The sequence below is a fragment of the Pristiophorus japonicus genome, chromosome 8 (assembly GCF_044704955.1).
Source record: "Pristiophorus japonicus isolate sPriJap1 chromosome 8, sPriJap1.hap1, whole genome shotgun sequence".
In the NCBI taxonomy this organism is placed as follows: domain Eukaryota; kingdom Metazoa; phylum Chordata; class Chondrichthyes; family Pristiophoridae; genus Pristiophorus; species Pristiophorus japonicus.
The window spans coordinates 157247073-157269860 of NC_091984.1; the positions used below are offsets into that span (position 1 = coordinate 157247073).

Sequence of the window (22788 nt, forward strand, 5' to 3'; positions counted from 1 at the left end):
TGCGTGGATTTTTTTTTAACATGGGGTGACCGTTGCACACCAGCCACCACATGGGCTTGACAGAACCAGGTCTTGGTCCAGTGGCAAGGGTTAACCAGGACAACTGGAGACCTGCTCTGCTGCACGGACCTAGCACGCGCACATATCACAGTGTGGGCTGGCCCGTGCTGCCCCTGGGCCCTCGGCTCTTCTGGGCCCGGTACCCTCATCTGTAGCACCTCTGCCACAATCTCTCGCCGCTCTTCCACCATAAACATTCACCACATCTCACCACGAACACTCGCCGCTCAGCCGCCCCGACCTTCCCACTCCTCTGCACCTGGGTCCTGCCAATGTTCCTGCCCACGCTCCAAAACGGCGACCAAGGTTTTGATGACGTCACCCAGTCACTCATCTCAAAATCATCGCACACATGGAGCAGCTCGCACTGGAGGTTGAAGTGGTACGCCGCTCCCGCTCTTGTATAGCCTGACCTGAGGAGCTGTTCTCTCACAGGTCAGGGGGTGGGGGCCATGATGTCCCAGGTCTGCTGCTCCAGCTCTTTTACAGCCCGACCTGCGTTTCCCACATTACACTAGTGACCACACTCCAAAAGTACTTCATCGGCTGTAAATCACTGTGGGACAAGTCATTCTTTTCTTTTTCTTCAAAACATTGGAGCCCATCGGGTCAAAGGGGCAGTATGGATGTAAAGCGCTTGTGGTGATTGCCTGTCCGTTTTTCGGACAGCAGGGAGGTATACACTGACAATCATTCCCCAGGGTTCAGTACTGCGACCACTGCTGCTTTTGATGTACATTAATGACTTGCACTTGGGGTGCAGGGCACAAGTTCAAAATGTGCAGATGACACAAAACTTGGAAATGTAGTAAACCGTGAGGAAGATAGTAATCGACTTCAAGACAACAAGATAGGCTGATGGAATTGGTGGCCACATGGCAGACAAAATTCACGCAGAGAACTGTGAGGTGAAACCACACCCAGTAAATGGGACCATTTTAAAGGCAGTGCAAGAACAGAGACCGGGGGTGTTTGTGCCCAAGCCTGCAAAGGTGGCCCGTGAGATTAATAAAGCATATGGGATCCTGGGCTTTATAAACAGAGGCATAGAGTACAAAAGGCCAGAAGTAATGTTAGAGCTACACAAAACACTGCTTCGCCCCGGCTGCAGTATTGTGTCCAATTCTGGGCACCGCTCATTCAGAAGGACGTGACGGCTTTGGCGAAAATGGTTCCAGGGATGAGGGATTACAGACGGGAGAAGCTGGAGTGGTTATTCTTGGAGCAGAGAAGACTAAGAGGAGAATTGATTGAGATGCTTAAAATCATGAGGTGTTTAGACAGAGTAAATGCAGAGGAACAGTTTCCACTGGCTGATGGGTCGCCAACCAGAGAGCAGTTATATGGTGATTGGCAAATGAACCAGAGGGGACTAAAATGCAGAGAGGGAAATGTACAGGTACAGGACGGGTAACTGTACACGGTACAGGACGGGTAAATGTACAGGTACAGGACGGGTAACTGTACACGGTACAGGACGGGTAAATGTACAGGTACAGGATGGGTAAATGTACAGGTACAGGATGGGTAAATGTACAGATACAGGATGGGTAAATGTACAGGTACAGGATGGGTAACTACACGGTACAGGATGGGTAAATGTACAGGTACAGGATGGGTAAATGTACAGGTACAGGATGGGTAAATGTACAGATACAGGATGGGTAACTGTACACGGTACAGGATGGGTAAATGTACAGGTACAGGACGGATAAGTACAGGATGGGTAAATGTACAGATACAGGACGGATAAATGTACAGGTACAACACGGGTAAATGTACAGGTACAGGACAGGTGAATGTACAGATACAGGATGGGTAAATGTACAGATAGAGGATGGATAAATGTACACGGTACAACACGGGTAAATGTACAGGTACAGGATGGGTGAATGTACAGGTACAGGATGGGCAAATGTACAGGTACAGGACGGGCGAATGTACAGGAACAGGACGGGTTAATGTACAGGATGGGTAACTGTACAGGTACAGGATGGGTAACTGTACAGGTACAGGATGGTAAATGTACAGATAGAGGACGGGTAAATGTACAGATAGAGGACGGATAAATGTACACGGTACAGGACGGGTGAATGTACAGGTGCAGGACGGGTGAATGTACAGGTGCAGGACGGGTGAATGTACAGATACAGGACGGGTGAATGTTCAGATACAGGACGGGTGAATGTTCAGATACAGGACGGGTGAATGTTCAGATACAGGACGGGTGAATGTTCAGATACAGGACGGGTGAATGTTCAGATACAGGACGGGTGAATGTTCAGATACAGGACGGGTGAATGTTCAGATACAGGACGGGTGAATGTTCAGATACAGTTCGGGTGAATGTTCAGGTACAGGACGGGTAAATGTACAGGTACAGGACGGGTAAATGTACAGGTACAGGACGGGTAAATGTACAGGTACAGGACGGGTAAATGTACAGGACGGGTAAATGTACAGATAGGGGACGGGTGAATGTACAGGTACAGGACGGGTGAATGTACAGGTACAGGACGGGTAAATGTACAGATAGGGGACGGATAAATGTACAGGTACAGGACGGGTGAATGTTCAGATACAGTTCGGGTGAATGTTCAGGTACAGGACGGGTGAATGTTCAGGTACAGGACGGGTGAATGTACAGGTACAGGACGGGTAAATGTACAGGTACAGGACGGGTAAATGTACAGGTACAGGACGGGTAAATGTACAGGACGGGTAAATGTACAGATAGGGGACGGGTGAATGTACAGGTACAGGACGGGTGAATGTACAGATACACGACGGGTAAATGTACAGGTACAGATGGGTAAATGTACAGGACGGGTAAATGTACAGGACGGGAAAATGTACAGGTACAGGACGGGTAAATGTACAGATACAGGACGGGTAAATGTACAAGTACAGGACGGGTAAATGTACAGGTACAGGATGGGTAAATGTACAGGTACAGGATGGGTAAATGTACAGGATGGGTAAATGTACAGGTACAGGATGGGTAAATGTACAGGTACAGGACGGGTGAATGTACAGGTACAGGACGGGTGAATGTACAGGACGGGTAAATGTACAGATAGAGGACAGATAAATGTACACGGTACAACACGGGTAAATGTACAGGTACATGATGGGTAAATGTACAGGTACACGACGGGTAAATGTACAGGTACAGGATGGGTAAATGTACAGGTACAGGATGGGTAAATGTACAGGATGGGTAAATGTACAGATACAGGACGGGTAAATGTACAGGTACAGGTTGGGTAAATGTACAGATACAGGACGGGTAAATGTACAGGTACAGGATGGGTAAATGTACAGGATGGGTAAATGTACAGGTACAGGATGGGTAAATGTACAGGTACAGGACGGGTACAGGTACAGGATGGGTAAATCTACAGACACTGAATTATGATCACTGGCACCAAAATGCTCTCTCACTGATACAGGACAGGTGCAGGGACTTCCACCTGCTCCTCTTCATTCCCCCAAACCATCTGCAAACTTGCATATATTACATTTGGTCCCCTCACCCAAATCATTGATCTACATTGTGAATAGCTGGGGCCTGAGCACTGATGCTTGGGCCAGTAGTTGCAGCCTGCGAACCACCTCCAGCGTGATCCCACCAGCAAACACATCTTCCCCTCCCCTCCCCTCCCCTCCCCTCTCAGCATTCCGATGGGACCACTCCCTCCGTCACACCCTGGCCCCTTCCTCAATCACCACCAGCACCCTCTCCCCTCCCACGGCACCTTCCCGTGCAAGCGCAGGTTGTGCAACACCTGCCCACGATGTCGTCCACCATTCTTCGACATGCACGGGAAAGAAAGCTTTCATTTCTACAGAGCATTTCAGGACTTCCGAAAGCACTTCGCAGACAATGAGGTACATTTAATTGTCATCGCTGTTGTAATGCAGGAATTGCAAGGCTCTCTGGCTGTCCTGCCACCCTCCGTAAACTTGTGTTCATCCTAAGCTCTGCTGCCCGTATCTTAACTCGCACCAAGACCCGTTCACCCAATCACCCTCTGTGCTCGCTGACCTAAATACACTTCCACTCTGGCAAATCCCCAACTTTACAATTCTGATCCTTGTTTCAAATCCCTCCATGACATAGAAACATAGAAAATAGGTGTAGGAGTAGGTCATTCGGCCCTTCGAGCCTGCACCACCATTCAATATGATCACGGCTGATCATTCACCTCAGTACCCCTTTCCTGCGTTCTCTCCATTCCCCTTGATCCCTTTAGCCATAAGAGCCATATCTAACTCCCTCTTGAATATATCCATTGAACTGACATCAACAACTCTCTGCGGCAGGGAATTCCACAGGTTAACAACTCTCTGAGTGAAGAAGTTTCTCCTCATCTCAGTCCTAAATGGCCTACCCCTTATCCTAAGACTGTGTCCCCCGATTCTGGACTTCCCCATCATCGGGAACATTCTTCCCGCATCTAACCTGTCCAGTCTCGTCAGAATCTTATATGTTTCTATGAGATCCCCTCTCATCCTTCTAAACTCCAATGTATAAAGGCCCAGTTGATCCAGTCTCTCCTCATATGTCAGTCCTTATATCCCAGGAATCAGTCTGGTGACCCTTCGCTGCACTCCTTCAAAAGCAAGAACATCCTTCCTCAGATTAGGAGACCAAAACTGAACACAATATTCTAGGTGAGGCCTCACCAAGGCCTTGTACAACTGCAGTAAGACCTCCCTGCTCCTAGACTCAAATCCCCTAGCTATGAAGGACAACATACCATTTGCCTTCTTCACCGCCTGCTGTACCTGCATGCCAACTTTCAATGACTGATGAACCATGACACCCAGGTCTTGTTGCACCTCCCCCTATCCTAATATGCCGCAATTCAGATAATATTCTGCCTGTGTGTTTTTGGCCCCAAAATGGATGACCTCACATTTATCCACATTATACTGCATCTGCCATGCATTGGCCCACTCACCTAACCTGTCCAAGTCACCCTGCAACCTTTTAGCATCCTCCTCACAGCTCACATCGCCACCCAGTTTAGTGTCATCCACAAACTTGGAGATATTACACTCAATTCCTTCATCCAAATCATTAATGTATATTGTAAAGAGCTGGGGTCCCTGCACTGAGCCCTGCGGCACTCCACTAGTCACTGCCTGCCATTCCGAAAAGGACCCATTTATCCCAACTCTCTGTTTCCTGTCTGCCAACCAGTTCTCTATCCACGTCAGTACATTACCCCCAATACCATGTGCTTTGATTTTGCACACCAATCACTTGTGTGGAACCTTGTCAAAAGCCTTTTGAAAGTCAAAATACACCACATCCACTGGTTCTCCCTTGTCCACTCTACTAGTTACATCCTCAAAAAATTCCAGAAGATTTGTCAAGCATGATTTTCCTTTCATAAATCCATGCTGACTTGGACCGATCATGTCACTGCTTTCCAAATGCGCTGCTATTTCATCTTTAATAATTGATTCCAACATTTTCCCCACTACTGATGTCAGGTCGATAATTACCCGCTTTCTCTCTCCCTCCTCTTTAAAAAGTGGTGTTACATTAGCTACCCTCCAGTCCATAGGAACTGATCCAGAGTCGATAGACTGTTGGAAAATTATCACCAATGCATCCACTATTTCTCGGGCCACTTCCTTAAGTACTCTGGGATGCAGACTATCAGGCCCCGGGGATTTATCGGCCTTCAATCCGATCAATTTCCCTAACACAATTTCCTGCTTTATAAGGATATCTTTCAGTTCCTCCTTCTCACTAGACCCTCGGTCCTCTAGTATTTCCGGAAGGTTATTTGTGTCTTCCTTCATAAAAACAGCACCAAAGTATTTGTTTAACTGGTCCGCCATTTCTTTGTTCCCCATTGTAAATTCACCTGAATCTGACTGCAAGGGACCTACGTTTGTTTTCACTAATCTTTTTCTCTTCACATATCTATAGAAGCTTTTGCAGTCAGTTTTCATGTTCCCAGCAAGCTTCCTCTCATACTCTATTTTCCCCTCCTAATTAAGTCCATTGTCCGCCTCTGCTGTATTACAAAATTTTCCCAGTCCTCAGGTTTGCTGCTTTTTCTGGCCAATTTATATGCGTTTTCCTTGGATTTAACACTATCCTTAATTTCCCTTGTTAGCCACGGTTGAGCCACCTTCCCTGTTTTATTTGTACTCCGGACAAGGATATACAATTGTTGAAATTCATCCATGTGATCTTTAAATGTTTGCTATTGCCTATCCACCGTCAACCCTTTAAGTATCACTCACCAGTCTTTTCTAGCCAATTCTCGTCTCATACCATCGAAGTTACCTTTCCCCAAGTTCAGGACCCTAGTCTCTGAATTAACTGTGTCACTCTCCATCTTAACAAAGAATTCTACCATATTATGGTTACTCTTCCCCAAGGGGCCTCATACAACAAGATTGCTAATTAGTCCTTTCTCATTACACATCACCCAGTCTAGGATCGCCAGCCCTCTAGTTGGTTCCTCGCCATATTGGTCTCTCAAACCATCCCTAAAACACTCCAGGAAATCCTCCTCCACTGCATTGCTGCCAGTTTGGTTAGCCCAATCTATATGTTGATTAAAGATGCCCATGATAACTGCTGTACCTTTATTGCACGCATCCCTAATTTCTTGTTTGATGCTGTCCCCATCCTACTAATGTTTGGTGGTCTGTACACAACTCCCACTAGCGTTTTCTGCCCTTTGGTATTCCGTAGCTCCACCCATACCGATTCCACACCATCCAAGCTAATGTCCTTCCTTTCTATTGCATTAATCTCCTCTTTAACCAGCAACGCCACCCCGCCTCCTTTTCCTTTCTGTCTATCCTTCCAGAATGTTGAATACCCCTGGATGTTGAGTTCCCAGCCTTGGTCACCCTGGAGCCATGTCTCCGTGATGCCAATTACATCATATTCATTAACTGCTATCTGTGCAGTTAATTTATCCACCTTATTCCGAATACTCCTCGCATTGAGGCACCGAGTCTTCAGAGTGACCCCACCCATCCCTATCTCTGTGAGCTCCTCCAGCCCCATAAACCCCCAAGATCTCTGCGCTGCTCTTATTCAGGTCTTTTGTGCATCACTGATTTTAATCGCTCCAGTATCGGTAGTGTAAAGTCCTGTCCCCTCAGTACAGATTCACACGAGGCATGTAGTGAAGTCAAGGTCACTCTGGACCTGCACCTTTATTTCACAGCTCTGGAATGCTGCACTTGCCTGAGACCTGTCCTTATATACCTGTCTCTTGCAAGTGCACCCCTGGTGGTAAGGTATGCTGGTGGTTACAGGTCATATCTTATTACAGTCATGTATAGCATGTTAGGATACAGTTATATATAATAATGTAATATACATGACATCACCTTACCCCAATTGTCTTTATAGGTTCAGTCTCTCAGGTGGTCTACGCTCTCGCGTGGAGCGTCTGAGTTGTGGTTCAGTTGTTTGCCTTGGTGTCTGTTTTTCTTTGGGTATCTCACCTGGGCTGTCTGTTTCGATTGGTGTGATTGTTGTTGACTCGCCTGGGCTGTCTGTTGGGATTGCCCTTTCCTCAGGTTGTTCCCTCTGTCTGTCCACCAGGTGTGGTGCGAGATCCACATTGTAGTCTGCCTCTGGTTCCGCAGTGTTGTTGATAAATCTGCTTTTGACTTGGTCTACATGCCTCTGGCAGGTTTTGCCATTTTCCATTTGTACTACCAGTAGCCTGTTTCCTTCCTTGCCCGTTACTGTCCCTGCAAGCCATTTGGGACCCCTGCCATAGTTTAGTACAAACACTTTGTCCCCTATCTCATTCCATCTCCCCCTTGAATTTCTGTCATGGTACTCAATCAGCTTACGGCGCTTTGCCTCAATGATTTCGTGCATGTCTGGGAGGATTAATGAGAGCCTTGTTTTTAAAGTCCTTTTCATCAACAGTTGCGCGGGGGGGAATCCCAGTCAGTGAGTGCGGACGAGATCTGTATGCCAGCAGCAGTCGCGACAGGCAACCCTGCAGCGTGGGACCTTGGATTTTAAGCATGCCTTGTTTAATGATTTGCAATGCTCTCTCTGCCTGGCCGTTGGAGGCTGGCTTGAACGGTGCTGTCTTGATGTGATTTATGCCGTGGTCAATTATAAAGTCTTGGAATTCTGCGCTGGTGAAGCACGGACTATTGTCACTGACCAATATGTCAGGGATTCTGTGAGTTGCAAACATGGTTGCGAGGCTCTTCACAGTGGTGGAGATTGTGCTCGAGTTTAAAATGGTGCATTCGATCCACTTTGAAAATGCATCTACAACTACGAGGAACATTTTGCCCATGAATGGGCCCGCATAGTCTACGTGCACCCGCGACCACGGTTTGGTAGGCCAGAGCCATGGGCTCAGTGGAGCCTCCCTGGGGGCATTGTTGAGTTGGGCACAAATGGTCCACCTTCGAACGCAGAGCTCCAATTCCACATCAATACCAGGCCACCAGACGTGGGATCTGGCTATGGCCTTCATGAGAACGATCCCTGGGTGCTCGCGGTGGAGCTCCCAGACAAATGCCTCTCTACCTCTCAGAGGCATGACTCCTTGGCTGCCCCACATCAGGCAGTCTGCTTGTAGTGATAGCTCATGCATGTGCCTGTGAAAGCGTTTTAATTCCTTGGGGCAGACATCGCGAGCCTCTGCCCAGTCACCGATTAGGACACATCTTTTTACTAAGGATAACATGGGGTCGCTGGCCGTCCAAGCTCTGATTTGGCGAGCCGTCATAGGCGAACCTGTGGACTCAAAGGCATTGATTGCCATGACTATCTCACAGTCCTGTTCATCAGACCCTTCCGTGGTCGCCAGGGGTAGCCTGCTGGGCGCGTCGGCACAGTTGTCTGTGCCTGGTCTATGCCTTATGGTATAGTCGTCGGACGCCAGCATGAGTGCCCACCATTGAATTCGCGCCGAGGTGTTGGCGTTTATTGCCTTGCTCTCAGATAGGAGGGACGTGAGGGGCTTGTGGTCGGTTTCTAATGCGAACTTGGCTCCGAAAAGGTATTGGTGCATCTTTTTGACACCGTACACGCACGCGAGCGCCTCCTTCTCTACCATTCCGTACCTGCGCTCCGCCCGCGAAAGTGATCTGGAGGCATAAGCTATGGGTTGTAATTTGCCCGCAATATTGACATGTTGCAAAACGCACCCGACCCCATATGTTGACGCATCGCATGTGAGAACTAGCTTTTTACCTGGGTCAAAGAAAGCCAAAACACTGTTGGAACACAGAAGGTTGCGTGCCTTATTGAAGGCGTGTTCCTGGGCATCCCCACAAAACCAATCTCGCCCCTTTCTGAGCAGCACGTGGAGAGGCTCCAGCAGCGTGCTTAAATTCTGCATAAAGTTCCCAAAGTAATTGAGTCGCCCGAGAAAGGCGCGCAGTTTTGAGACATTCCGGGGCCTGGGTGCCAGGCGAATTGCTTCTGTTTTGGACTCTGTTGGGCGGATTCCATCAGCGGCAATCCTTCTACCCAAAAATTCAACCTCGGGGGCGAGAAACAGGCACTTGGATTTCTTGACTCATAGGCCTACCCGATCCAACTGCTTTAGTACTTCCTCCAAATTACGGAGATGGGAGTCGTAGTCCCTGTCCGTGATAAGTATGTCGTCTTGAAATACAACCATCCCCAGCATGGACTTGAGCAGACTCTCCATGTTGCGCTGGAATATGGCAGCTGCCGACCTGATGCTGAATGGGCATCGATTGTACATGAAAAGGCCTCGATGTGTGTTGATGGTGGTGAGTAGCTTGGATTCCTCGGTCAATTCTTGCATCATATACGCAGATGTGAGGTCTAATTTTGAGAAAAGTTTACCTCCAGCCAATGTGGCAAATAAGTCCTCCGCTCTGGGCAGTGGGTACTGGTCCTGGAGGGAGACTCTGTTTATGGTAGATTTGTAGTCCCCACAGATTCGTACGGATCCATCAGGCTTCATGACTGGGACGATGGGACTTGCCCAGTCGCTAAATTCCACAGGTGGTATAATACCTTCCTGCAGAAGCCTGTCTAGTTCGTGTTCAATCTTTTCCCTCATCACATAGGGTACAGCTCTGGCCTTGTGATGGACCGGTCCAGCATCCTGTGTGATGTAGATTTTGACTTTGGCCCCTTTGAAAGTGCCCACACCTGGCTGAAAGAAATATTCAAATCGCTTTATAACTGTTGAGCAGGAGATCCATTCCTCTAATGACATGGCATGGAGATCATCCCATTTCCAGTTTAGTTTTGCCAGCCAGCTTCTCCCCAGCAGTGCTGGGGGGTCTCCGGGGACAATCCACAGGTGAAGTCGGTTCACTGTCCCTTTGTGTGTGACAGAGCATGGCGCTGCCGAGGACTGGTAGGATTTCTTTGGTATAGGTCCTTAGTGTGGTGTCGACCCTTGTGAGTTTTGGTCTGTCTCTTCTATGCGGCCACAGTTGTTCAAATTGTTGAGCGCCCATGAGAGATTGACTCGCTCCCGTATCCAGCTCCATCTTGACAGGTATCCCGTTGAGTAGGACCCTCATCATTATAGGAGGCATCCTGTTGTAGGAGCAGCGGCCATTGATCGTATTGTCCCCACCATCTTCTGGTCCGCTTTCCGACCCATCCAATTCGTATACCAGCCGAGCTGCCGTTTTTTTGCACATGCGGGCCAAATGCCTTGTATATTCACAAATTCTGCAAACAGCCTGCTGAAATCGACATCCTCTTGCCGAGTGTCCACCCCCACACCTCCAGCACAGACCTGTTCCATTGTTCAAAGAGTTTCCAAAGAATGAGCTGCGTCTGGCTGATCTCTCTTGAGCTTCTCTCAGTTTGCAGTTGATTGCTCGCATTGTGGGTTGATGAGGTGTGAATGGCCGTTCCTGTGGCCCTTGATGGCTTCTGCCTGCTGTCGAGAACATGTTCTCCCGGTTTTGTCTGTGTGTGGGGGTAGCAGCTTGTTCAGTGCTGTGAACTTCTTGTTCCAATATTTCGTTAGTTGTCGTACCTGCATTGTAAATCAACCTCGTTTCTTCTTCCCCTACCAAGAATGTCTGTGCAACCAGTGCTGCTGCCTCTAAGGTCAGGTTCTTGGTCTCTATGAGCTTTCGGAATATGCCTGTGTGGCCTATTCCTTCAATGAAAAAGTCTCTCAGCATTTCTCTCCTCAGTTCATCGGAGAACTCCCATAAACTAGCCAACTTCTGAAGTTCCGCCACGAAGTCAGGTATGCTCTGGCCCACACAGCATCTGTAGTTGTAGAACCTGTGTCTGGCTATGTGTAGGCTGCTCGCTGGCTTCAGGTGGTCTCTTACCAGTGTGCTCAATTCTTCAAACGACTTGCTTGCTGGTTCTCGGGTGCCAACAGATCCTTCATTAAAGCGTATGTTTTCGAGCCACAGCTGGTCAAGAGATGGGCATTTCTCTTGTCTGCCTTATCATCGCCTAACAAATCTTTGGTTACAAAGCTTTGCTGGAGCCTTTCCATAAAGTCCTCCCAATTGTCTCCCTCTTTGTACTTTTCATCTGATCCGTTGTTCGCCATTCTGTGGATTCTGTAATCCCGTAACCTGTCGCCACTGTAAAGTCCTGTCCCCTCAGTACAGATTCACACGAGACATGTTGTGAAGTCAAGGTCACTCTGGACCTGCACCTTTATTTCACAGCTCTAGAATGCTGCACTTACCTGAGACCTGTCCTTATATACCTGTCTCTTGCAAGTGCACCCCTGGTGGTAAGGTATGCTGGTGGTACAGGTCATATCTTATTACAGTCATGTCTAGCATGTTAGGATACAGTTATATATAATAATGTAAGATACATGACAGGTAGCTGTGCCTTCAGCTGCCTGGGCCCGAAGCTGGGGAACTCTCTCCCTAAACCTCTCCACCTCTCGTCTTTTAAGATGTTCCTTAAAACATACCTCTTTGACCAAGTTTTGGTCACCTGCCCTAATATCACCTTACATGGCTCTGATAAATTTTGTTTTGCTAACACCTTTGTGATAATTTATGAGGTTAAAGTCACTATATCAATGCAAGTTGTTGTCTATTTGCACACAGCAAGCTCCACAAACAGCAATGTCAGAATGACCGCATCATCTCAAGTGTTTGTTGAGAAATAAGTGCTGAACACCAGGGAGGACTCTCCTGCTCTTCTTCGAAATAGCGCCATGGGATCTTTTATATCCATTCTCAAGATTTGGCAGATTCTGTTTTAACATCTTATCAGTACTGCCCCTCCAACAGTGCAGGGCTCCCTCAGTACTGCCCCTCCGACAGTGCGGTGCTCGCTCAGCACTGCCCCTCCGACAGTGCGGCGCTCCCTCAGCACTGCTCCTCCGACAGTGCAGGGCTCCCTCAGCGCTGCCCCTCCGACAGTGCAGGGCTCCCTCAGTACTGCCCCTCCGACAGTGCGGCGCTCCCTCAGCACTGCTCCTCCGACAGTGCAGGGCTCCCTCAGCGCTGCCCCTCCGACAGTGCAGGGCTCCCTCAGTACTGCCCCTCCGACAGTGCGGCGCTCCCTCAGCGCTGCCCCTCCGACAGTGCGGCGCTCCCTCAGCACTGCCCCTCCGACAGTGCGGCGCTCCCTCAGCGCTGCCCTTCCGACAGTGCGGCACTCGCTCAGTACTGCCCCTCCGACAGTGCGGCACTCGCTCAGTACTGCTCCTTCGACAGTGCAGGGCTCCCTCAGCGCTGCCCCTCCGACAGTGCGGTGCTCGCTCAGCACTGCCCCTCCGACAGTGCGGCGCTCCCTCAGCGCTGCCCCTCCGACAGTGCGGCACTCCCTCAGCACTGCCCCTCCGACAGTGCGGCACTCGCTCAGCGCTGCCCCTCCGACAGTGCAGGGCTCCCTCAGCGCTGCCCCTCCGACAGTGCGGCGCTCCCTCAGCGCTGCCCCTCCGACAGTGCGGCACTCACTCAGCACTGCCCCTCCGACAGTGCAGCACTCCCTCAGTAACGTATTGGTGTGCCAGCCTAGATTTTTGTGCGAAAGCCTTTGCAGTGGGATGTGAACCCACGGCCTCCTGACCCAGAGGCGAGGTTCTGCCCCACTGAGCTGCAGCTGATAACTGGGAGAAGATGAATTCAGAAATAAGTAGGGCAAAGTGGAAAATAACACACAGCGAATCTGCAGTAACCACAGCGTGCTGCCTCTATCTCCCGGGAGCTGTGGGCTCAGGTGCTGGAGTGGCTCCAAGAATAACGTTGGTCGTGAGACGCAGTGTTCTGCAGCAGATGGGGGAGATCTGTGAGCTTACTGTCCGGGAAGGTGGGCTGCAATAACAGGGGAGATACTGCCCCAGTGGGGGAGTGGGTAGCATTGGGTCTGGGGGAGGGGGAAATGGGCAAACAGTTGTAACCTGTCAGGAAGATGGTTCCAAAACTGACTTCTGGGTTTCCCACACATTACCAGACCCACCACTATCTCCAGCAGGTCCAAATGTTCAACCTTCACCCACACTCTCTAAGCAGCCCCACCCCCGCCTCGCCCCACATCCACCCAGACACCACACCCCTATCTTCCCCCCCCCCCCCCACCCAGATGCCCTCCACCTCCCCCGAGACACCCACCCCCTCACCTCCCCTCTAACTCCGCCCCCCCCCCCACCCCCCAGACACCCACCATCCTCCCCTCAGACACACACCCTTTTAATAATTTTCTAAAAAAGGCATAGTGGCAGAGGACTGTCGGCTTGTTAACGTAATACGTATATATAAGAAGAATTATCATATATGTTTCAATGAGAGGTGGGCCCGACAAGGTGGATGCAGAGAGGATGTTTCCACCGATGGGGGAAACTAAAACTAGGGGGCATAGTCTCAGAATAAGGGGCCGTCCATTTAAAACTGAGATGAGGAGGAATTTCTTCTCTCAGAGGGCTGTAAATCTATGGAATTCGCTGCCTCAGAGAGCTGTGCAAGCTGGGACATTGAATATATTTAAGGTGGAGATAGACAGATTTTTGAGTGATAAGGGATTAAAGGCTTATGGGGAGCGGGCAGGGAAGTGGAGCTGAGTCCAAGATCAGATCAGCCATGATATTAAGAACATAAGAAATAGGAACAGGAGTAGGCCATACGGCCCCTCGAGCCTGCTCCACCATTTAATACAATCATGGCTGATCTGATCATGGACTCAGCTCCACTTCCCTGCCCGCTCCCCATAACCCTTTATCCCCTTATCGTTTAAGAAACTATCTATTTATGTCTTAAATGTTTTCAATGTCCCAGCTTCCACAGCTCTCTGAGGCAGCAAATTCCACAGATTTACAACCCTCTGTGAGAAGAAATGCCTCCTTATCTCAGTTTTAAATGGGTGGCCCCTTATTCTAAGATCATGCCCTCTAGTTCTAGTCTCCCCCATCAGTTCAAACATCCTTTCTGCATCCACCTTGTGAAGCCTCCTCATCATCTTATACGTTTCGATAAGAGCACCTCTCATTCTTCTGAATTCCAATGAGTAGAGGCCCAACCTACTCAACCTTTCCTCATAAGTCAACCCCCTCATCTCCGGAATCAACCGAGTGAACCTTCTCTGAACTGCCTCCAAAGCAAGTGTATCCTTTCGTAAATATGGAAATCAAAACTGCACGCAGTATTCCAGGTGTGGCCTCACCAATACCTTATATAGCTGCAGCAAGACTTCCCTGCTTTTATACTCCACCCCCTTTGCAATAAAGGCCAAGATTCCATTGGCCTTCCTGATCACTTGCTGTACCTGCATACTAACCTTGTGTGTTTCATGCACAAGTACCCCCAGGTCCCGCTGTACTGCGGCACTTTACAATCTTTCTCCATTTAAATAATAACTTGCTCTTTGATTTTTTTCTGCCAAAGTGCATGACCTCACACTTTCTAAATTATACTCCATCTGCCAAATTTTTGCCCACTCACTTAGCCTGTCTATGTACTTTTTCAGATTTTTTGTCCCCTCCTCACACATTGCTTTTCCACCCATCTTTGTATCATCAGCAAACTTGGGTACATTACACTCGGTCCCTTCTTCCAAGTCATTAATATAGATTGCAAATAGTTGGGGTCCCAGCACTGATCCCTGTGACACTCCACTAGTTTCTGATTGCCAACCCGAGAATGAACCATTTATCCCGACTCTCTGTTTTCTGTTAGTTAGCCAATCCTCTATCCATGCTAATATATTACTCCCAACCCTGGGAACTTTTATCTTGTGCAGTAATCTTTTATGTGGCACCTTGTCAAATGCCTTCTGGAAGTCCAAATACACCACATCCACTGGTTCCCCTTTATCCACCCTGTTTGTTACATCCTCAAAGAATTCCAGCAAATTTGTCAAACATGACTTCCCCTTCATAAATCCATGCTGACTTTGCCTGACCAAATTTTGCTTTTTCAAATGTCCTGCTACTGCTTCTTTAATAATGGACTCCAACATTTTCCCAACCACAGATATTAGGCTAACTGGTCTGTAGTTTCCTGCTTTTTGTCTGCCTCCTTTTTTAAATAGGGGTGTTACATTTGCAGTTTTCCAATCTGCTGGGCCTCCCCAGAATCCAGTTTTTTGGTGAATTACAACCAATGTATCCACAATCCCTGCCGCTACTTCTCTTAAGACCCTAGGATGCAAGCCATCAGGTCCAGGGGATTTATCCGTCTTTAGTCCCATTATCTTACTGAGTACCACTTCCTTAGTGATTGTGATTGTGTTAAGTTTCTCCCCCGCTATAGCTCCTTGACTATCCACAGTTGGAATATTGTTCGTGTCCTCTACCGTAAAAACTGATACAAAATATTTGTTCAGAGTTTCTGCCATCTCCATGTTCCCCATTACTAATTCCCTGGTCTCACCCTATGAGGGACCAACATTTACTTTAGCCACTCTTTTCCTTTTTATATACGTATAAAAACTCTTACTATCTGTTTTTATATTTTGTGCTAGTTTACTTTCATAGTCGATCTTCCCTTTCTTAATCATTTTTTTAGTCATCCTTAAATTTCTTAGCAGGCTCGATGTGCCAAATGGCCTTCTCCTGCTCCTATTTCTTATGTTCTTATGTAAGGGGGATAGAACATGTCCAGGGAATTCTAGAGCAGTCAGCTTAACATCGGTGGTGGGAAAAATAATACAATCCCTACTAAAGGAGAAAATAGAAGAACATCTCGAAACCAAAAATATCATAATGAATAGTCAGCATGGATTTTAAAAGGGAAAGTCTTGCTTGACTAACTTCACTGAATCTTTTGAGGAGGTAACAGAGAGATTAGACAAGGGAAATGCAGTAGATGTAATATATCTAGATTTTATAAAGGCCTTTGATAAGGTACCCCATAATAGACTGATGAACAAGGTCAGAGAATGTGGTGTCAGGGGATAAGTAGCAGAATGGATAGCTAGCTGGCTTCAAGACAGAAAGCAGAGAGTGGGGGTAGAGGTTAGCTATTCACAGTGGCAGAAGGTGGGTAGTGATGTTCCACAAGGATCAGTGCTGGGACCACTGTTGTTCACAATTTATATTACCCATTTAGACTTTGGAACCAAAAACACAATTTCTAACAGTTAAATGTGAGGTATTACATTTTGGTGGGAAGAACAGGGAGGTCACTTATTACTTGGAGGGTGTGAGTCTGTGTGGGGTAGTGGAACAAATGGATCTCGGAGTACAAGTACACAAATCACTAAACGTAGTGACATAGGTTAGCAAGGCCATAAAAAGCAAACCAAGCACAAGGATTTATTTCTAGAGGGATGGAATTGAAAAGTAGGGAAGTTATGCTAAACCTGTTAGACCACACAGAGTACTGCGTATAGTTCTAGTCGTTATATTATAAAAGGGATATAGAGGCACACGAGAGGGTGCAGAGAGGATTTACAAGGATGATACCAGAAATGCGAGGGTGTACATATCAGGAAAGGATGAACAGGCTGGGGCTCTTTTCCCTTGAAAAAGAAGGCTGAGGGGTGACCAAATAGAGGTCTTTTAAAATGATGAAAGGTTTTGATAAGAGTGGATACAGAGAGAATGTTTCCACCTGTGGGGAGGACCATAACGAGAGACCATCAATATAAGATCGTCACCAAGAAATCCAATGGGGAATTCAGAAGAAACTTCTTTACCCAGAGAGTGGTGAGAATGTGGAACTCGCTGCAACAGGGAGTGGTTGAAGCGAATAGTATCGATGTATTTAAAGGGAGGCTAGACAGGATATGAGGGAGAAGGGAATAGATGGTTATGCTGATAGATTTGGATGAGGAAAGATGGGAGGAGGCTCGAGTGAAGCATAATCGTCGGCATGGACTAGTTGGGCTGAATGGACTGTTTGATTTGAGTACAGGAGCAAGGATGTCTTACTACAGTTATACAGGGCCTTGGTGAGACTGTACCTGGAGTATTGTGTGAAGTTTTGCTCTCCTTACCTAAGAAAGGATGTACTTACCATAGTGGGAGTGCAGCGAAGGTTCACCAGACTAATTCCTGGGATGGCAGGACTGTTGTATGAGGAGAGATTGGGTCGACTAGGCCTGTATTCACTGGAGTTTAGAAGAATGAGAGGGGATCTCATTGAAACATATAAAATTCTGACTGGCTTGGATAGACTGGATGTGGGGAGGGTGTTTCCCCGGGCTGGGAAGTCGAGAACAAGGGATCACAGTCTCAGGATACGGGGCAGGAAATTTACGACCGAGATGAGGAGAAATGTCTTCACTCACAGGGTGGTGAACCTGTGGAATTCTCTACCACAGAGGGCTGTGGAGGCCAAGTCACTGAATAAATTTAAGAGCGAGATAGATAGATTTGTAGACACAAAAGGCATCAAGGGGTATGGGGAGAAAGCGGGAATATGGTGTTGAGATAGAGGATCAGCCATGATCATATTGAATGGCGGTGCAGACTCGAGGGGGTGAATGGCCTACTACTGCTCCTATTTTCTATGTTTCTATGTCGAATACCCGATGTAAACCTATATAGATTGTGTTGGTCACAAACCCATGTACACTGAGTGACACTGCTGGTCACAGACCCATGTACAATGAGAGACACTGCTGGTCACAGACCGTGCACACTGACGGACTGAGAAACTGCAGGTGACAGACTCGTGTACACTGAGAGACACTGCTGGTCACAGACCCGTGCACACTGAGGGACTGAGGGACACAGCTGGTCACAGACCCGTGCACACTGAGAGACATGGCCGGTCACAGACTCATGTACACTGAGAGACTGAGACACTGCTGGTCACAGACCCGTGTACACTGAAGGACTGAGGCACAGCTAGTCAAAGACACGTGTACACTGAGAGACACTGCTGGTCACAGACCCGTGTACACTGAGGGACTGAGACACTGTTGGTCACAGACCCGTGTACACTGAGGGACACTGCTGGTCACAGACCCGTGCACACTGAGACACAGCTGGTCACAAACCCGTGTACACTGAGACACAGCTGGTCACAGACCCATGTACACTGAGAGACACTGCTGGTCACAGACAAGTGTACACTGAGAGGCACTGCTAGTCACAGACCCGTATACACTGTGGGGCGTTGCTGGTCACAGACCCCTGTACACTGAGAGACTGCTGGTCACAGACCCGTGTACACTGAGGGATGCTGCTGGTCACAGACCCGTGTACACTGAGGGACTGAGACACTGCTGGTCACAGACCCGTGTACACTGCGAGACACTGCTGGTCACAGACCCGTGTACACTGCGAGACACTGCTGGTCACAGACCCGTGCACACTGAGGCACTGTTGGTCACAAACCCGTGTACACTGAGACACAGCTGGTCACAGACCCATGTACACTGAGAGACACTGCTGGTCACAGACAAGTGTACACTGCGAGACACTGCTAGTCACAGACCCGTATACACTGTGGGGCGTTGCTGGTCACAGACCCGTGTACACAGACACTGCTGGTCACAGACCCGTGACACTGAGAGACTGAAACATTGCTGGTCACAGACCCGTGTACACTGAGGGACTGAGACACTGCTGGTCACAGACCCGAGAGCACTGAGAAACTGAGACATTGCTGGTCACAGACCCGTATACACTGAGAGACTGCTGGTCACAGACCCGTGTACACTGAGGGACTGAGATGCTGCTGGTCACAGACCCGTGTACACTGAGGGACACTGCTGGTCACAGACCCGTGTACACTGAGGGACTGAGACGCTGCTGGTCACAGACCCGTGTACACAGAGACACTGCTGGTCGCAGACCCATGTACATTGAGAGACTGAGACACTGCTGGTCACAGACCCGTGTACACTGAGGGACATTGCTGGTCACAGACCCGTGTACATTGAGAGACACTGCTGGTCACAGTTTGTTTACACTGAGGGACTGAGGCACTGCTGGTCACAGACCTGTGTACACTGAGGGACATTGCTGGTCACAGACCCGTGTACACTGAGAGACTGAGACACTGCTGCTCACAGACCCGTGAGCACTGAGAGACTGTGACATTGCTGGTCACAGACCCGTGTGCACTGCGGGACTGACGAACAGGGCTGGTCACAGACCCGTGTGCACTGAGAGACACTGCTGGTCGCAGACCCCTGCACACTGAGAGACTGAGACACTGCTGGTCACAGACACGTATACACTGAGGGACTGCTGGTCACAGACCCGTGTACACTGAGGGACACTGCTGGTCACAGAACCGTGTAGACTGAGGGACTGAGACACTGCTGGTCACAGACCCGTGTACACTGAGAGACGGCTGGTCTCAGACCCGTGTACACTGAGAGACTGCTGGTCACAGAGCAGTACACACTGAGGGACTGAGACACGGCTCGTCACAGAGCCGTGACACTGAGAGACTGAGACATTGCTGGTCACAGACCCGTGTGCACTGAGAGACTGCTGGTCACAGACCCGTGTACACTGAGGGACTGAGACACAGCTGGTCACAGACCCGTGTACACTGAGGGACACTGCTGGTCACAGACCCGTGTACACTGAGGGACTGAGACACTGTTGGTCACAGACCCGTGTACACTGAGGGACACTGCTGGTCACAGACCCGTGCACACTGAGACACAGCTGGTCACAAACCCGTGTACACTGAGACACAGCTGGTCACAGACCCATGTACACTGAGAGACACTGCTGGTCACAGACAAGTGTACACTGAGAGGCACTGCTAGTCACAGACCCGTATACACTGTGGGGCGTTGCTGGTCACAGACCCCTGTACACTGAGAGACTGCTGGTCACAGACCCGTGTACACTGAGGGATGCTGCTGGTCACAGACCCGTGTACACTGAGGGACTGAGACACTGCTGGTCACAGACCCGTGTACACTGCGAGACACTGCTGGTCACAGACCCGTGTACACTGCGAGACACTGCTGGTCACAGACCCGTGCACACTGAGACACTGTTGGTCACAAACCCGTGTACACTGAGACACAGCTGGTCACAGACCCATGTACACTGAGAGACACTGCTGGTCACAGACAAGTGTACACTGCGAGACACTGCTAGTCACAGACCCGTATACACTGTGGGGCGTTGCTGGTCACAGACCCGTGTACACAGACACTGCTGGTCACAGACCCGTGACACTGAGAGACTGAAACATTGCTGGTCACAGACCCGTGTACACTGAGGGACTGAGACACTGCTGGTCACAGACCCGAGAGCACTGAGAAACTGAGACATTGCTGGTCACAGACCCGTATACACTGAGAGACTGCTGGTCACAGACCCGTGTACACTGAGGGACTGAGATGCTGCTGGTCACAGACCCGTGTACACTGAGGGACACTGCTGGTCACAGACCCGTGTACACTGAGGGACTGAGACGCTGCTGGTCACAGACCCGTGTACACAGAGACACTGCTGGTCGCAGACCCATGTACATTGAGAGACTGAGACACTGCTGGTCACAGACCCGTGTACACTGAGGGACATTGCTGGTCACAGACCCGTGTACATTGAGAGACACTGCTGGTCACAGTTTGTTTACACTGAGGGACTGAGGCACTGCTGGTCACAGACCTGTGTACACTGAGGGACATTGCTGGTCACAGACCCGTGTACACTGAGAGACTGAGACACTGCTGCTCACAGACCCGTGAGCACTGAGAGACTGTGACATTGCTGGTCACAGACCCGTGTGCACTGCGGGACTGACAAACAGGGCTGGTCACAGACCCGTGTGCACTGAGAGACACTGCTGGTCGCAGACCCCTGCACACTGAGAGACTGAGACACTGCTGGTCACAGACACGTATACACTGAGGGACTGCTGGTCACAGACCCGTGTACACTGAGAGACACGGCTGGTCACAGACCCGTGTACACTGAGGGACTGCTCGTCACAGACCCTTGTACACTGAGGGACACTGCTGGTCACAGAACCGTGTAGACTGAGGGACTGAGACACTGCTGGTCACAGACCCGTGTACACTGAGAGACGGCTGGTCTCAGACCCGTGTACACTGAGAGACTGCTGGTCACAGAGCAGTACACACTGAGGGACTGAGACACGGCTCGTCACAGAGCCGTGACACTGAGAGACTGAGACATTGCTGGTCACAGACCCGTGTGCACTGAGAGACTGCTGGTCACAGACCCGTGTACACTGAGAGACTGAGACATTGCTGGTCACAAACCCGTGTACACTGAGGGACTGAGACACAGCTGGTCACAGACCCGTGTACACTGAGGGACACTGCTGGTCACAGACCCGTGTACACTGAGGGATGCTGCTGGTCACAGACCCGTGTACACTGAGGGACTGAGAGACTGCTGGTCACAGACCCGTGAACACTGCGAGACACTGCTGGTCACAGACCCGTGTACACTGAGGGACTGAGACACTGCTGGTCACAGACACGTGAGCACTGAGAAATTGAGACATTGCTGGTCACAGACCCGTGTACACTGAGGGACACTGCTGGTCACAGACCCGTGTACACTGAGGGACACTGCTGGTCACAGATCCGTGTACACTGAGGGACATTGTTTGTCACCGACCCGTGTACATTGAGAGACACTGCTGGTCACAGACCCGTGTATACGGAGGGACTGAGACACTGCTGGTCACGGACCCGTGTACACTGAGGGACTGAGACCCTGCTGGTCACAGATCCATGTACACTGAGGGACGCTGCTGGTCACAGACCCGTGTACGTTGAGAGACTGAGACACTGCTGGTCACATACACGTATAAACTGAGAAATACTGCTGGTAACAGACCCGTGTACACTGAGAGACACTGCTGGTCATAGAACCGTGTATACGGAGGGACTGAGACACTGCTGGTCACAGACCCGTTTACAATGAGAGATACTGCTGGTCACGGACCCGTGTACACTGAGGGACTGAGACCCTGCTGGTCACAGATCCATGTACACTGAGGGACGCTGCTGGTCACAGACCCGTGTACGTTGAGAGACTGAGACACTGCTGGTCACAGTCCCGTTTACACTGAGAGACACGGCTGGTCACAGTCCCGTTTACACTGAGAGACACAGCTGGTCACAGACCCATGTACACTGAGGGACTGAGACACTGCTGGTCACAGACCCGTGTACACTGAGGGACTGAGACATTGCTGGTCTCAGACCCGTGTACACTGAGGAACTGAGAGATGGCTGGTCACAGACCCGTGTACACTGAGAGATGGCTGGTCACAGACCCGTATACACTGAGGGGTCACAGACCTGTGTACACTAAGAGACACGGCTGGTCACAGACCCGTGTCCACTGAGAGACTGCTCATCACAGCCCGATGTAT

The 22788-nt window shown here is 49.6% G+C and overlaps 1 protein-coding gene across 1 annotated transcript in view; it reads left to right on the forward strand.

The window, feature by feature from the left end:
• The first annotated feature begins 1228 nt into the window (after window positions 1–1228).
• The window catches only part of LOC139269202 (tenascin-R-like), a 465249-nt gene continuing 443689 nt past the window's right edge, over window positions 1229–22788 (forward strand). Inside the window, exon 1 of the mRNA XM_070888294.1 lies at window positions 1229–1459. Within this exon, the coding sequence (XP_070744395.1) occupies window positions 1229–1459 (231 nt within the window). The remainder of the gene's footprint in view (window positions 1460–22788) is intronic.